This window comes from Hydra vulgaris, chromosome 12 (genome assembly GCF_038396675.1).
Source record: "Hydra vulgaris chromosome 12, alternate assembly HydraT2T_AEP".
Classification (NCBI taxonomy): Eukaryota; Metazoa; Cnidaria; class Hydrozoa; order Anthoathecata; family Hydridae; genus Hydra; species Hydra vulgaris.
Window position 1 is genome coordinate 82,125,437 of NC_088931.1, and position 12,064 is coordinate 82,137,500.

At 27.6% G+C, this 12,064-nt stretch overlaps 1 protein-coding gene across 1 annotated transcript; it reads right to left on the reverse strand.

Annotated features, from left to right (window-relative positions):
• Window positions 1–4,689: 4,689 nt before the first annotated feature.
• LOC136088404 (uncharacterized) lies at window positions 4,690–5,745 on the reverse strand. Its single transcript, XM_065812111.1, has 2 exons — window positions 5,300–5,745; window positions 4,690–5,152 (listed from the first exon to the last, which is right to left on the reverse strand). Exons 1-2 carry the CDS (start codon window positions 5,743–5,745, stop codon window positions 4,690–4,692), a joined length of 909 nt encoding a protein of 302 aa, XP_065668183.1.
• Between the last annotated feature and the right edge of the window lie 6,319 nt (window positions 5,746–12,064).

A 12,064-nucleotide genomic window follows, 5' to 3' on the forward strand; every position in this document is an offset into this window, starting at 1 on the left:
ATACTTTTTTTTATTATTCAAGTTGGGGACTAATTTTTCAACTTTATCCATATTTAATCTTTCAGGTGGGAGAGGATAATCATTATGTTCATCATGTAGATGTTCAGGGTAATCTAAATCTACTTCTAGTATACATGGAATTGATTTCCAGTTTTCTATTTCATTTTCGTCCATCCATTTAAAACTATGTGTTGGAAGTGGTTTATTCAGTGCCCATCCATATAAATTATTAGCGTCTAGATATTGGATGAATGTTGATTCTTTGTTTTTGTCATATGCTTCATCCATGTACTTATTATTAGAAGTTCCTAACCTATTAGATATCATACTGATTCCACCTCTTATTCCTTTCTTTATCATTAGGATCATATCATAATCGCTCAACAGTTCAAATTTTACTTTTGTTTTCTTCAATGCTGCATCCAAGCTAATCCTGGTGATGTATAATACCAAGCAGTATCTAATTTATAACAATTCATACAAACATCTCTAAAATTCTCAAAGACGTCAGCTAGTAAAAGCACATCTGAAACGTTGTACAAGTCATGTTAATCTCTAAATGTTTTGCAATGAAACTCATTCCATACAGTTTGTGCATGTGAGTAATCTTCATCACTTATATCTTCATCGTTCAATTTTGAAAAGAATAATTCTTTTGGTGGTAATTGGTTTTCATTAAATTTATAAACAGAGTCTATCCAATCATAGGGATACACGCCTTTTTTTAGTAATAAATCTAATTGTTTCCCTAAATATAATTTTCCGATATTTTTGCAATGGTCTTTTGCTAAATTCTTTGATAAAGCATCTAAACTAGAAGCCATAAATCTATAACTATCTAAAAAACGAAGCTCACTTTTAACTTCAAATTTATTACCTTCTTTAATATACTCATCGACTTTAATTTCTCTAGAAAAGCTAATATACTTTTATTCATTGTTTGGTATGCAACTCAATTTCCCTCCTGATAATTTCTTTATAAATAAGTGAGAATCATACCCAGATAAATTGTGAAATAGTACTGGAAAGAATTTCATAATTTAAATTAAAATTTTGATGAGCAGCACCTCTATATTTTCCTGTAATGTGACAGTGATCACGTACTTTATCATTATCAAAATCTTTTCCGCAAATGTGACATTCAGTTGCTGCATTAAAATCATGCTTGTTTTCAGTAGTAAATATCATCTTTTTTGGAAATTTAATCATATCACAAATTTTCTTAATATCTTCTTGTAAACTATCGACAAAAATTTGTGCAACATCATCTGTTTCATTACTTGCAGTAAATGTGACTGGACTGCTTTGATAAAAACTTTCATCAAAACATTTAATATAATAACAGAATGAACTTGGAATATGTTTTTGATATTGTTTAGTATAAGATTCATTCGGATTGGGTTCACAAGTGTCAATTTGTTTGATAAAACTTTCAAAGTCAGCGTATACTACAAACGGAACTCTCATTGATTTATTGTGATTATTAAATTGCATTGTGGAATTTGGTGGTGGAAGTTCTATTCGTACTGAATCATGTGTATCACAATAAGATTTATGATTAGATAATGATTCTTCAGAATTAAAACCTAACAAACAATTTCTACAATAGTGTTTTTTTGCAATGTTTATTCGATGTTTTGCGATGAAAGTAATCTGCTTAAATTTTTTATTAAACAGTAATGATTCGTTTCTCCATTTGAGATTAATAGTAGATCTATTAAATGTTTGCGATCATTATTCTTTGATACATGCAAAATATGAACTTCTGAATTTTCATAACCATATACATTGACACTGATATCTGTATTATTCTTCTCAAATTGTGTAATTTGATTTAACGATACTGGAAAATCTATTTTATCCCAGTTTATTTTTTCAGCTTGATTTTTAAGCTCTTTATCTACTCTTTCAGAATTTCTAGCTGTTGGATCTAATGCTCTTATGATGCACCACTTAAAACATTGATTACCTTCATTCTTTATATTAATTATTGCTTTTTAAGTTTCTAAATTTTTATCCAGTGGAATATATGATTTAGCTTTAATAGGATTATACTCAATAAAATTGATATCCATCTTTTCAACAGAAACAAATCTCCAACCTGATCCTAACTGTTGAAAAGATGATAAGGATTCTAAAATTTTCTGCTTTGATGTTTCATAAAACTCATCTAAATCTGTTGTTTCTAATACAACTTGATTATTCGTTCTAAATGGAGCAGATGTGATTATAGTTAATCCTGTTTTAATATCAGTACACTCTATTTCACAAGTGAGAACTATATAAACCTTTGAATTTCTATTTTCGGTTAGTATTTTAATTGCCCTTTTTTTAGCAGCATTCATGAAAGATATAGCATCATATCTTTTTATTCCTTTAACTGAAAACTGATTTGTTACATTCTTAACAGCTGATTGTGATAATTTAAACTCTATCGGATTTCTAACTCCAAATTTTTGATACAAATTTAAAACTGTAGATTTTAATTCATCAAATTTTTTATTCACAACATTTTTAATTGGTTCTGGAACATATGACACAGCCCAATCTGCAAGTTCTTTAATCTTTTTATTTATTTCTTTTCTAATCTCTTCATTTCTTTCTTTTCCAATTTGTGTAATAGATTGAAAAGGTGACGGAGCTAAAATTGAAGATGATATATCTGGAACAGGCTCATCAAGTATAAACTTTGTATCCATCTGTTCGACTGATTGCATCTGTGTGTTCGATAACTCTGTAATAAGATCGCTTTTTCGCATATTATAATAATATTTAATTCCTCGCTCTTTAGCGATTTGTTTTAATTCTTACACCGTTTTATTTTCCATTTTTTATATAGCAAGATAATTTTTTTTAATTTTCATTTTCTTTATATCATTTTTCAAAATATTTTTTTCTTGTCAATATTTCATATGTAAAGTTTCAAATGAAATTTAAATGCATCTATATTTCTATATGACAAGTCTTATTTTTTTAATTTTTATTCTTTTATATTTCAATCGCATTAAAAAATAAACTTTATCTAACTTAGCCTTTAATATTTCAATAGCATTTGGATTTTCAAATAAATCATCATATCCCATTTTTATATATAAAGATTTTTTATTTTTTTAATTTTTCAGAATTTTAATATTTCAATTGCATTAAAAGATAAATTTTTAATTGAATTTCAATTAAAAATTCCAATTTGATCTCCCTTTAATTTCAATCTCATTTTCTGGTTCTTTAAGGAATGATTTTAAAGCTTTTTCTCTTCCATATAATCTAATCAATAATTCTAGATAATAAGGAGTAATGAAAAAATCTTTCAATTCAAGCAAATAAGTATTTGCTTCTTTTATTTTTTCATAATCATATGTGAAGATATTTGGATTTCGAGATAAAAAATGCCAACATACTTTATCTAAATTATCTTTTAATATCTCAATCGCATTTGGATTTGCAGATAAATAACTTCAATTTACTTTATCTAAATTATCTTTCAATAGTTCAATTGCATTTGGATTCATAGATATACATATCCAATTGACTTTATCTAAATTTTCTTTCAATAGTTCAATAGCATTTTGATTTAATGATAAATAATACCTATCTACTTTATCTAAATTCTCTTTTAATAGTTCAATTGCATTTGGATTTTTAGATAACATTGTCCAATTGACTTTATCTAAATTCTCTTTTAATATCTCAATTGCATTTGGATTTTCAGATAAATTATGCCAATTAACTTTATCTAAACTTTTTTTTAATAGTTCAATCGCATTTGGATTTGAAGATAAAGTATTCCAATTGACTTTATCTAAATTTTCTTTCAATAGTTCAATTGCATTTGGATTTTCAGATAAACAATTCCAATCTACTTTATCTAAATTATTTTTTAACAATTCAATCGCATTTTTATTTTCAAATAAATTATCAGATCCCATTTTTATATATCAAGATTTTTTTTTTAATTTTTCAGAATTTAATGTTTTAATCTTATATCCATTATCAATCTTCCCATCACGCATTTCAAGATATATAGATTTCAAGATCTATATCCATGACCAGATTCACGCATTGCACTATATAAAGATTTATATACTGTTTCTTCTCCTGTTTCTATGTTTGTTAATTTAATACTGACTGGTTTTTTCTTAATTGTTCTTAATCTTTCATATTTTGGATCTATTTCTTTTTTCTCTTCTTTTACTGGATGTATTCTAGGTCTTCCAACTGATCTTTTCTCATCAACATTTTTTACTGGATGTATTCTAGGTCTTCCAACTGGTCTTTTCTCATCAGTTGCTTCTGTTGCTTTTGACATGATTGATTCTTTATCAATCAACCCATTATCTACAGCAATCATTAACAATGTAACATAATTTTTAGATGTTTGTGAAATGTTATTTTCTTTTAACAACTTCTGCAAGTTTTCTCTTGTATAATACATTTTTATTATATAAAGATAAAAAAAATTTTAAATCAATTCAAAAAAAAGTTAATAAACAACGTTCAACTTATTTCCGTCTGATTGAAAGTGTAAAAACTTATCCGATATTACAACAGCAAACGCTTCAGTATCTGCTGGAACAGCTGCATTAAATGTTGCTTTAATTTGTACATCTACTACTGAGGATTTAAATTTTTCTGATTGTCTACTAACATTAAAAACAAAGAGTGGGTATAAATCTTTATAGTCTGAAGGAGTTATGTTTCTTTTTTTTTCTCACTAAATACAGATGCATCTCTATAGGCTCTTGAAAATTGATGATTTGGAAATGATAAGTTATAGTCAGCAGCTGGATATTTTGCTTGATTAAGTATAATGTACATATTTTTTAAGTCACAATGATCAAATATGGAAGAATTAACTTCTGGATTTCCATCCTTATTTGTTTGGAATCCAACAATGATGTATCTTAGTTTTTCTGGAGATGTTTTTACGCTAAGTCTCCAAGAAAACGTTGTAGATTGTGGAACAGTTATAGTATCACACTGCCTTGCGCGAAAAGTTACTGGAAGTGTCACTTTTGGTTCAATACTTTTATAAATATTAACTCTCTCTAAATCTGATGGAATCACATGTGGCATGAACAATGATATTTTATCAAGATTAACTTTTCCTGCAGCTGCAAGAGCGTTTCTGAAAATTGCTCCAGTATCACTTTTTCTAACAAGAGTTAGTGTATGTTTAAATCCGTAAATAACTTTGTTCTAATCATCGCAGAATCCAAAAATGTGTCTTAAAGGTATATAAAATGAAAATGTTCCCTTTGTGGTTGCTTTCTGAATTATGTATGATTGTCGTATTGCAAACCCTGAGTTATCAGCAAGTACTGCTGTTGTTGAAGAATCTTTGTACCACAATTGATTTAATCCTTGTGCTAATTGAAAGTCATTTGGGTATTTAAGCATTCCTAACATTGTAGTTGCTTGACCTGGAAAATAAACTGACTCTATATTTTGGTTTGATAATTGATATATTATTTCACTGAATAAATGCATAATACCATTATTTGTAAGCGCCACTGCATCTGCATTAGCATAAGCTGTCCTATCAAGATTAAGAAGTCTTCCTTCAAACAAAAGATAAGCCTCAGATGGAAGTGTGAACAAATCTTGTTGCTCAATGTTAATTCTTATTTCTCCAGTGCTATTTAAATGTGTGCGAGCTATTGGTTCATATTCATAGAATTCAAATCTTTTAATTCCATCATCCACAGTTGGGATTTCAGTAAAATTTAATATATCAGAAGTTGCCATTTTTTTATATACAAAATAAAAAAAAATTTTAAAATGAAAAGTAAATATAAAGAAATTAAGCCAATCGAAGACCTCGGCCTTTTTTTGCTAGATCTTCTATCCTTATAGCTGTTGATTTTATTGCAGACCCCATCATTTTATTATTTATATTTGGTGTAACTTCATCAGCTTTTTTATTTAAATTTGAGATTATGTCATTAATTTTATTATTAATGACTGTATTTGGTTGAGAAACTTTAGTAGATGCCTTTCTAATTAATTGTTTTCCTTTTTCAACTGCAACATCTTTAGCAGCTTCTATTGCTGATGTTGAAAGTTCTTTTCCTGCTGATTTAGCAGCAGTTATTGCAGTTTTTCCTAAATCGCTAGCAGCTAACCTCTTCAACATAGCTGATGACACTCTTGTTACATTTGATGATGCTGCTTGTTTAAATAAATTTATTGAATTGTCAAATATACCACTTCCTCCAACAACTTGCTTCTTAACATATCTCTTATTTTTAACAAATAGCATTTTTATGTACGCAATTTTTTTTTTAATTTTTTTTACTCATATTATCATATTCATATTATCATACTCATATTATCATATTGCTAGATTATTTTGTATTGCTTTATACTGATCACTATTCATAACACCATGTCTTAACAATTCATCACAAATTGCAACAGCTTCATTTCTTGATCCAGTATTACCTGCTCTCCATGCAGCTATGCGTAATTCAAGCATATCAAGAAGTGCAATAGGATCGCAAGGAAGAACTATTGGTCCTATTCCTGTTCCCTTTGATTCTCTTTGATACTCAAGCATTCTAGTTCTCTTTAACTCTCTCCAAATGGGAGCTATTATTTCTTTGTATTTTTCGCTCCAAAATGACTTTGGTTTTCCTGAATGAGTAGTAATTTAATCTGTTTGTATTATTATATGTCGATAATTGTGAAGATCATCTATATTATATATTTCCTTATTAGGATTAGACTTTGTTAGTAATTCCCAAAGACCAGGAGTACCTATGTATTTTATTCCATTTATATCTATATCATCATTGTTAATTAATATTGGAACTTTTCCTATAAAAAATTTACCCTCTTTAGAATGTATTCCGAATGTAGTGTCTGTAGACTTTTTACTATAAGTATACATCCTAAGATAGTCTGTTGCAATTTTTCCCAACTTTAAAAATTCATCAGAAGGCATTATTTTTTTAGATCCATAAGCAAGTATTTCAGGATATGCATTTGAAAACGTAAGAGCAAATTGATTAGCTTGATCTTGCAAATTAGATATATCCTCCTTTATTCCAAATTGACTATCAATTAATGGCTTGTACAATTTTGACAAGTCTATCTGCAAATTAGAATCTCCAATCTTTTCACTAAGATGATTCTGCTGTATTCTTTTTTTACTCTCTGATAATTCTTTTACAATTTGATCTCTCTTTTCAGTGTCTGTAATTTTTAAAAATGACATTTTGTTTTTATATAAAAAAAATTTAAAAACACAACATAAAAGTTTATGTTGTGTTTTATGATTTACGTTTTACGTTACATTTTACGTTACGTTTTACGTTTTACGTTTTAGCAAACTATTTAAATAATCAATATTAAACGTTCCACAATTCTTTTTAATCTCAAAGTCTTTATAAATGATATCATTTGTTTCTAATAATCTTAATATAAGTGCCATTGATAAAATACCTTTTATTAGTTTTTTTTCTTTGAAATCACACTCTTATTGAAGTACATATTTATCTATAATTCTTAATTTATCCTGTTTTTAACATTATTCCATTGTTTAAGTGATTCTTTAATGTCCCTTTCTACACAATAAAAATCACTATCTTCATTCCAGATAAGTTTATAAAGTTTATTTCTCTCATCATCACTATAAGTTGATGGTATCTGAAAGTTTCCATAATCAGTGATAAATATAGAGTGACTTCCTGAATCAACAATAAAACCTCCTTTTTCAAATCCAAGAAGTTCCAAATATTTTTTTTTATTCAAATCTTGTTCTCTTTTACTACATTCTAAAAAGAATGGAAATAATGGTTGCATATCTTATTATTTGCCAATAAAATGTTTAGTGACTATTTTTTTATTAAACCTACTTTGAATTACTTTAATAGCTTCTTCTCTCCCTTGGTCGATTAGTGACAACTTTGTTTGTTCTTCAATTTCATTTTTAACTTTTATTCTAATTTGCTCCATCATTGTCTGAAATTTTTCAAGTTCACCAAGTATTAACTCAAATTCCTTGTCATCTATATGCCCTCTACTAAAGCTTTAGAATTATAATTACTTATTGTATTTAGTTTTGAATCAGCAAGCACTTTAATCTTTTCATGCTTTTCTGCTTTTAAATTCATTTTTTTATTAACTTGTCCGCCTATTATTGATAACACACCTGCTCCTAATGCAGCACCTTCACATGCAATAACTACTGGTGCTGCAATGATTATTGATAAAAAACCAGTTCCAATAGTTCCAAGTGCCATAGTGCTTGCTAGTAATGCATTATCAATTGCAGAAATTATTTTTACAGCTCTATGATATTTTTTACTTAGCGTTATTCTCTTTTCTATCTCACGCTCTATTTATTTTTGAATCTCGCCAATTTTTTGTAACCGATATGATTTTTCTTCAGGTGTATTAGGAAGAATAGGGTAAATATTGTTATTCTCAGTAGGTATCGCTGAATAAATGTTATTGTACATTTTATTATTGTATTCCATTTTTAATTAAAAAAATAAAAAAATTAACACAATAGATTAACAGAACAAAAACAATCACCTTTTTTTATTAACACATCAGAATAAGATTTATTTACAATTGTTACTATAATATCATCAACAGACTCTGCTATTATACAATCTTGTAAACTTAACATTTTTAATCTAAGTTCATGTTTTAATGAAACTAACGCAACACCTTTATTAACTACTACATCAAACTTTAAAAGAATACACTGATGTGATAGAGATTTTATTGTAATGTCGTGTTGTTCAAATACATCATATCTTCCATTTATTAATATTGCAGGATGCTGTGAATTTTTATGTGGTTTAAAAACTATAGGAAATGGTTCCGGTTGTTTATATTTGTTTATAAATTTATGCACTGGCATGCTATTTGACATTTTATTATATATATATTTTATTATATATAATTTGAAAATCAAAGAATCATATTTAAAAATGGAATATTAGCAAATGGAGAATTTGGTCCTAATAATAAACCTGATCCTGTTGATGTATAACCATTTCCACTACGTAAGTACAATCCATCACCTACAGAACTTCCTTTACTCCATGGTCTCAAATATAAACCAGATCCTGCGCATGTTAATTTAACTCCTTGTCCCTACTTTTTTATGTACACAATACCATTTCCAGCAATTTTATTAATCATAGTTGATCCAGCGGCTGAGCCTACTCCTGAAAGCAGTCCTGTTGCAAGTGGTGGTATAATTCTTGATGCTAAAGAACCAAGAAACGGTAAAAGTGCACCAATAAATTCACCTTCTATTTTAGAATTGTGTACTAGTTGTGTTTTACTTAAAATAATTGATACACCAGTGCCTTTTTCATATGCTTTTCTAATTCTATTCAATTGTGTTGTTGTTACAGCTAATACATGTTCACCATTTAAATCTGAATGCGATAACTTAATGTTAGCTCCAATACCACATTCAATTGCATTTTTAATTTTTTCTATTTGGTTTTGTGAAAGATTTACTTTAATTTTAGTATATTTACTCATTTTGTTATAGTTAGATTATTTTTTTTCTCTTATATGAAATCTAATAGCTAATTTTTCTCCTCGTAAATTTATCAGATTTCCATCTTGATCAACCAATTTAGTCTCCATCTTTGAAATTGTTTTTAGTGTTATTGGTAAGTAAATTAAGTTTAATGGCTCTTGAATAATTTTATATCCAGGACCAACACTTGGGAAAAATGAATATATAACGTTTTCTGTTGTTCCATTTACATAGGATGATGTTATTATATCATTTGTTACACTTATGCTATTAATACTTAAAATGTTTACTATATTATCTGATTCATAAGATCCTGTTGAATATACTTGACTGTTAAAACTAAGAATAGATCTAATTGAATTTATAGGTCTAACATCAACTTTATAACCAGCTTCAATATTTAAAGTTGTTTTCAATGTGTTATTATCTGCTGAAAATATAATACTAGTTTCAACTCCATTAATAATTTTACTATTTTCAGTAATTTTTTCCACAATATACTTATTTATACCATCAATCTCATAACTACCTTCTAGAATGTTTATATCTATCCAAGTCGCTCCATTATCTGAACTATATCTAAAATTGTTATTTGAAGAATCAACATTTGGAAAACTGTAGAATGTATCAAGACCAACTAATGCCATTTCATAATCTTTATCTTCACTTAGTTGTATAATAGGAGCAAACTTCTCTTTTATATGACTACTTTTATCATTCAATATTATATACATTTTTTATATACAAAAAAATTATTTTAAACTTTAGATGGAAAATAAAAATTATCTAATCCACTTCTATATTTTCCATTATCTATTTTAGAAGATAAATCTATGACAACAAATCCATGAGGTTCTGACCGAGCATGCTTACAAAATCTTTTAAACTCATCTTCGTTCATATCACTACAAACATGATCTCTATAAATATGACTTAAATTCTTTGCATCTTGAGGAAATAAGCAAATAAAATTGGCATTTTCTCTAATAGTTTGTCTAGGTAACATAAAATAATTTTGTGCAAGATAGAAACAATCTACATTACTATGTCTTCTTCTTATATAATATTTTTCACACTTATTTTGTTTTGTTAATTGCAAATCATCAAATATCATCAAATTATTCTTGTTAATATCAAGATCCTCAGGATTTGGTACATCTTCATCCGTTTCAAAAAACTTACACTGCATATCTGCTTTATCTTTCAAATTTTTTGAAACTTCTGCAATTACAAAATCTGGATTTGCATTAAATTGTTCTATTTGGTCTTGTAGCTTAAATAGTTCATTAATAATTTCTTTTGGCAATTTTTTTTCAAAAGAGCTTTTTAATATTTTGTATTCTGGTTGAAAAAGAGACTTTCCAAAAACTTGTTAATTATTATAATCTAACCAACCAGGTCTTAAAAGTAGATTTAATAATAAAGTAGTTTTTCCACAACCCGACTTTCCAACAATAATTCCTCTTATACTTTTTGGTAACAACTTGTTATTACTTCGCTTATTTTTATTTACATTCCATGAATAATCTATAATATCCATTTTTATATATAAGATTTTTTTTTATATATATAAATGTACTGTGTCAAATGTAGAAACAAAATAAATACACTAAACTTGCAAAATGTTGTGAGTAAAAACAATAGAAATATGCAACGTGGAACTTGCGCTATATGTAGAACAACAAAAACTCAGTTTGTATCATCAAAAAAAGGAGGAGATTTAGTGAGTTCAATTAACTCAATAATTAAAAAAATAAAATTACCATGGGCAAAGTTCCCTGGTGAAATGCATTTACCTGGAATGAACTTTGCTGGTCCAGGCACTAATTTAGATGAACAATTAACTTCTACTGATGCATATAAAGAATGGAGTAAACCTATAGATAGAGTTGATAATGAAGCTTACCATCACGATCTTGCTTATAAATACTTCAATGATAATGCAAAAAGAAACTTAGCTGATAAGATGATGATCAAAGAAATGGACGCTATAAAAAATCCGACAACACGTGAAAAAAGTATTATAAAACCTATTATAGCATCTAAAGAAAAATTTGGGTTAGATCTTTCAGACCCATATGAATTAGGTCTGAAAGACCCATATGAATTAGGTGTTAATGGTGATAGATGTTTTTTCAAAGTATGGATGGATTGTTCCATTGAAGAGTAAAACTGGAGTTGATGTTGCTTATGCTTTAAATAAAATCTTCCACGAAAGAAAATGTCAAAAAATATGGGTAGATAAAGGCTTAGAATTTTATAATAAGCACGTTAAAGCTCTAGGTGTTGAGTTATACTCAACTGAAAATGAAGAAAAAAGTTGCGTAGTTGAACGATGGAATAGAACAATGAAAGATAAAATGTTTAAGTACTTTTCAGCTAATTCTACTAGAAAATATATTGACGTCTTAGATGAAATGGTAAATAATTACAACAACACAAAGCATTCTTCAATTAAAATGACACCAGTTGAAGCTAGCGCTAAAAAGAAAGAAAATACTGTTTGGTTCAATCTAAATAGAAATGTACGATCAAAGTCTGTAAGACCAAAGTTTT